The sequence below is a fragment of the Momordica charantia genome (assembly GCF_013281855.1).
Source record: "Momordica charantia cultivar OHB3-1 chromosome 4 unlocalized genomic scaffold, Mcharantia_2.0 BLBB01000004.1, whole genome shotgun sequence".
Taxonomy (NCBI): domain Eukaryota; kingdom Viridiplantae; phylum Streptophyta; class Magnoliopsida; order Cucurbitales; family Cucurbitaceae; genus Momordica; species Momordica charantia.
Genome location: NW_028275162.1, coordinates 5,111,708 through 5,117,707, shown reverse-complemented (window position 1 = coordinate 5,117,707; position 6,000 = coordinate 5,111,708). Strand labels below are relative to the sequence as shown.

The following is a 6,000-nucleotide window of genomic DNA, read 5'->3' as shown; positions in this document are numbered from 1 at the left end:
TTTCAGCACTTTATAACTAATTTTATTTCTTGTTTCTCTTTTTTTAAGAACAATTTTGGAAACAACAAAAATAATTCTCCTTTCCTTGTTTTCATTTTCAATTTGTTTCAAAATATAAATAAAAAAAATTATTTTATGATACTTGAATTTTTTAGGTTGGAAACCATAATAATTTTTTATTATTACAAATAAAGAAAAAAAACATAATCAAACAGGTCCTGAAATATCTTATTCCTCGATTCGATCTTTCATCCAACGTTTGGTGTAAAAAAGGATCTCAGCCCTATCCCTTCTTACATATTTATAAATAATTCAACAAACAATTCTAATTTCCGAAGGCAGCCTTGTAATCCGCCCAGAGCTGGTCCACCGTCTTACCCAGCAACTGCACGAAGTAATCGGCGTAGTAGCCATTTCTGAGCCGCCGGTTCAGCTCTGACACGAACCCACTCCTCAGCCCCTCCAAATAGTCCAAAAATCTCGCCGTCACGTCGTACCCTTGGTCCCACCTACTCCCGCCGCCGGGCCCCACCCAGTGCCCCGGAATGTAGCCGGACTTCAGCCGTACGTAATCGGCGATCCCTTCGATAAGCCCGCCGGGTGCTGATGGGTTCCCGTTCCACTGCCAGATGTGGGTCATTTCATGGTATAGTACCCCTGTTCGTTATGATTTCAAAATATGAATTATATATCAAATATATATAAAACTTAAATACTATATTTTGATCCTCGTACACTTTTTTTTGTCCATGTAATATTAAAATGTTTGTTTTGATTGGGTGTACTTTAAAAAAAGCAACCAATTTAGTCTTTATTTGCATAATTTAAACATAACTTTACTATAAGGTAAATCTTTTAATACAAATGTACGACTACATTTAAAGATATTTTATGAAATGTTCATACATATTAAATTGGTGATAGAAATAGAAGAGATCATAAAAATCAACCTTTTTAAAGTACATTGAAATGAACAAAGTTGTCAATATTAGCTTGTCTCAACGATAATTGACACATATATCTAATTAAGATGTCATGAGTTCGAATTCTCAATTTCCATTTATTGTACTCAAAGAAAGAAAAAGATGAACAAATGTTGAAAGTCGAAACTAATTAAAATGGACGTTTCAAAAATATATAAATCAAAATAAACTAAAGTCGAAATTAATTAGTAAAGACTATAATTGTAATTTTGAATTTAGAAATGGTTGAACGAGATATCATAATATGAAAAGAGTCAATTGGGGAGGTTGCCACTATTTCAAATATGTATCCCATGGTTATAGAGTCAATTGGGGATAGTTAAATATATTGTAGCGACTTCTTTTAATAATTCTTCCATAATAACCATCATATTTTTATTTGTTCTAATCATTTCCTACCAATAATATTAAGAGTTATAAATAAACATTTAAAATATTTTCCAACTCACGTTGAAGTTTTTAGTTTAACGTACCTGTTATCTCTCTCTTCAAATCTCCATCGTAGTTGGCGATGTAGTTTGCACCGACATGAATCTCATTGTTGCTAGCGAATGCCACTCCGTCGTAGTCTGCGTCGATGAACAGACTGACCTTGTCCACGTTCTTCCGGTCAGCGGCTGTGCTTTGCTGGAAAATGTTCCATATAAAATCAGTGGCAGCTACCAGCGTCTGTAAGCTGTAATCCGCTCCGATTTCATTATCAAAGCGGACACCACCGGGAGTGCCAACAGCATTGTTGGTGACGGTGTACTCTACGGCGGAAACTGCCTGTAAGAGAGCGAGAGAAAGCAGGAGGAAAAATATTGTGTTGTTGGAAGCCATGGCTGTGTGAGGCTGAGCTTGCAGAGCTATGCTGGTTTAAATAAGGAAGATGGAAGGATGGTCAACTGTTGACTGGTCAACTCATGGCTGGCGTGGTATGAAAGGTTTTCTTTTTGGCAAAATTGATATTTTTGACCCCTTTCAATAACCACTCTGGATTTTTGACCCCATTTTGTTTTTTACTTATTCATGACCCCTTCACCTCAGATTTCTAACCCCTCCCCTTATTTTATCATGTAAATTGACGAAATTGCCCTCATCTCATAATAAATGCATTTATGATATAATAAATTTTCAACCAACCCACTAACCACCAACTTAACAATTCTCATTTTGTTTTTTCAACTCCAAATCACCACACACACGCAAGTCACGTTTTTTTTTCCAATACTCAAGATTTTCTCCACGTGATTGTTGGTCCACATTATCCAATCGATCGATCCCCACATAATCCGTTATCTCGAATCCATTGTTTTCACAATATAGGAAAGTCTATTTCATCATTTTAGAATATTGTACTTCTTCAAACTTGTAATGATACGAAATTTTATCATTTTTCTAGAAAAAAACGTTATTTTACGGAAAACAGAAATGAAGTCTAGAATTTATCTTGGACCGGGATTGGTACCGGGATGAAATTTAGAACCGGGTTTGAGACCGAGATAGAAGGTAAACTCAAGCCCGGTCCTTCATGTCCAGATACGACCGGGACCGGGATCGAGATGGGGATAAACTGGGGTAGACCGGGATAGGGATTGGGACCGGGATAGGGATTGTCTCGCTCTCGTTGTCTCGATCTCGCTCTATCGCTCTCCTTGACTCGTTCTCACTGACTCGATCTCGCTATCTCGCTCTCTCGCTCTCGATGCTTTGCTCTCGATGTCTCGCTCTCGATATCTCGCTCTCGATGTCTCGCTCTCGATCTCATTCGCTATCCTTCTTTTTTTCGTTCTTCTCCATGTATGTATATGTTATGCCTCGTCCCGGTCCATTTCGAACCGGGATGAGTCCCAAAATGGATTCCAGAAGGATGGTCTTTCTGGATACCATCTCGGTCTTCATCCCGGTCTATTTCGAACCGGGATGAGGCCCGAGATGGAATCCAGAAAGTCCATCCTTCTGGAATGGACTTTCAGGGTTTCATCCCGGTCCTAAATCCACCGGGCTTAAAGCCGAGATGGAACCCTGAAAGTCAAAAATTAAAACAAAACAATGGAAGCAACAATAAATCAAACTTCATAATAACCTTGGCTACTTCAGATAGAGCCGAATGTTGAAATCATTCACACCCACGCAAAGAACGAAGAAAAAAAAGGTAGAAAATCATTCACAATAAGATCGCGAGTTCGAAAGAAAAATTACCTCAATTAGGGAAGGGGGAAAGCTCTGATAGAGACGAAGTGAGGGAGACGAAGAAGAAACGACGGAGATGAACTTTCTGGTTGTGAGGGAGAGACCGGGATGAAAACTGGGATGGACAACGAGATAGTGAATGAGGGAGGGGAAGGACCGAGACAGGGAGGGAAAAGAGGGGAGGGCTGGGTTTGATTTCTTTTTTTAAATTGAGGGTAACTTGGTAATTTTACAAAGCAAAATAAGGGGAGGGGTCAGAAATCTAAGGTGGGGGGTCAATAAATAGGTAAAAATCAAAATGGGGTCAAAAGTCCAAAGTGGTTATTGAAAGGGGTCGAAAATCTCAATTTCCCTTCTTTTTGTTTTAATTGGAAACTAACTAACTTTTATTATTACAAAACGTCTTTGATTAGATTTGACAATCAAAAAGTTGGTCAAAAAGACTATTTTCCCCCTCTCAAATACAATAACATGTGGTCCAATCGAGATGAGAATTTGAATTTATAATTTTTAATCGAAAATATATATCTTAATCAATTAATTTTTGTTTTCTTTAATAAAAATTTTTAAAGGTCGGTTGGATAATGTTTCCGTTTCTCGTTTTTTTTTTAAATATAATTGTTTTGGTAAATCATGTCTTTTTTTTCCTTTTGTTCTCTACAATTTTAAATTGAAAAATGTAAAAATTTGATGTAGTTGAAGGAAAAAAAAAAGAAAATAAAAGAAAGAAATGGTCAATTTTCAAATTTTTAGGATGGAAGGAAGAATAAATTTCCAACAATCTCATGTCATCCTCAATTTTTAACTATTATATATAATAACATTTAAATTAAAATTATAACTATATAATGAAAGATACACGTTAAAGACTAAAGTTGAACTATAAAAAAGGAAAGATAAACGTCAAAAAAAAAATACAATTTATTTTCCTACGTGTGAGCTCCACTCTCTAAATAGGAAGTTGTCAAAACTTATTCTAGTTTTTTAAATCGATAAATAAAGTGGGACGGCGAAAAATTATTAATGTGAGTACATAATTTCAAAATTCCAAGTCATCTTTGATGCCGTTTCTAAAAGAAAATTGTTATAAAATCAATTTAGTAATTCCATTTAAAATAATGTGTGAGCTTAAAATTATCTTACTGCTGTCAACTTAAACCAATCAAATGATAATATTACTATCTCATAATTATGTCTAAATTAATTCAAATTTTAAGAGTAATTGTAAAGAAAAGCGTGTCAATTTGAACTTAATTCAACTAAATCCAAATTTCAAGAGGGATTACCAAGAAAAGCTAATAAAATCATAATTGTTTGAAAGATTTGCGATTTGCATGAACAAAATTAACAAGATTATCTTTGTCATTTAACACCAATAAAGAAATGTTCAAGAGGTTTTGGTGTTAGAAGGTGCCAACCAGCTGGGAAGATGGAAAAAAAACCTTAATATTCAATTTGCTTTTGAATTTTAGTCCTTGGAATTGTCTATTTTGTCCTATTTCCTTGGCTTTTCTTCATTGTCCTTTCCCCTCATTCCATTTCACTTTTAGAAAATAAAATAAGATAGGCACACCCATAGATTTTTTCAATGATGTAAAATTCTTTATCTATTTAGAATTTAATTTTATTATTGAAATTCTAATCAAAACGTAATACGTTGTTGCAAAAGATGTTTGGATTCAAGCATATATACGTTGTTTCGTGATAGATGGAATTCGTTTCTTTGTCACTAATGAACGACCATTCTAAAGTTAGAGATTAAAAATCTAAAAGAGATGATTATCACTTCTCACATTCGAACTTGGGTCCATGTCAATATACAATGCACATAATTTTTTTAAAACCATCACCATACATATTTAATTAATAGAATAATTAATTTTTAATTTTTAAATGGATTATCATTGTTTTAACTACTTTTAACTATTAACTAAAGATATAAGGACATTGTTATTATTTTTTAAATCTCAATTATTCACACCTTGATATAATTAATATAAATAATACATAAAAATATGTTTGAGGTCATATTTTCATCCTTGAATTTTCCTAATTATATGATACTTAAGAATTTGAAATATATATATATATATTTTAATATCTCTAAATTTTCAAAAATCTCTTTTAACATTTAGCATTATTATTATCATTTTCTCATGTCTAATTAATAAAAAAAAAACAATCCATAAAAATTGGAATTCAATATTTTAAAAAACTAGTCATGTCTATTATTTTTTGCGCCATCTAAAATTGATGTCTAATTGCAATGCTATAATTTTTTTTTAATTGTCATTATTTTTATTCTTTTTGAAAAAGTCAAATTTAAATTTCTATATGTAACCAATATAAAATCTTTTAAAAATATTTTGAAATATACAACCAATGTGGAACTTTTCTTTTATTTATAAAATATTGAAACTGATTTATTCACAAAAAGTCAACCACTCCAAGTTTCTCCAACATGTAGCACCAAATTCCCAAAACCAACCGATACCTAAACAATATATACATTTAAATTTTACGTTATTTTAATATTTATACTTTCTTTTATTTTAGTTTAGTTTCTGTATTTTTAAAAGGTTCATTTTAATAATTGTATTCTCAATTTTGGTTCATTTTAATTTCAGTGTATTTTCAAAATATTAAATAGCGACCATTTTGGTCCCTTAGTTTTATTGTTAATATCATTTTTTATATCACAATTTTAACACGACACTACACTCAATATATTTCTTAGAATGTAACAATGTTTTCGTTGTAAAATTTGTGTTAAAATTTTGTAAATAGAGACTAGAATAATCATTTTTTAAAAGCATAGGGACCAAAATGAATATTTTAAAAC

At 32.5% G+C, this 6,000-nt stretch overlaps 1 protein-coding gene across 1 annotated transcript; it reads right to left on the bottom strand.

The window, feature by feature from the left end:
- Positions 1–204: 204 nt before the first annotated feature.
- Positions 205–1,832, bottom strand: LOC111017379 (Plant basic secretory protein (BSP) family protein). The gene is made up of 2 exons (XM_022293128.2): positions 1,457–1,832; positions 205–657 (listed from the first exon to the last, which is right to left on the bottom strand). Exons 1-2 carry the CDS (start codon positions 1,803–1,805, stop codon positions 326–328), a joined length of 681 nt encoding a protein of 226 aa, XP_022148820.2. The 5' UTR covers positions 1,806–1,832; the 3' UTR covers positions 205–325.
- Between the last annotated feature and the right edge of the window lie 4,168 nt (positions 1,833–6,000).

What these genes read in the sequence shown, in the direction of transcription:
- LOC111017379 (XM_022293128.2), bottom strand. Translation starts at nt 1,805, where the DNA reads ATGGCTTCCAACAACACAATATTTTTCCTCCTGCTTTCTCTCGCTCTC. An exon ending in TTTGAAGAGAGAGATAACAG is followed by an intron (nt 658 to 1,456) that starts GTACGTTAAACT and finishes CATAACGAACAG; the next exon opens with GGGTACTATACCATGAAATG.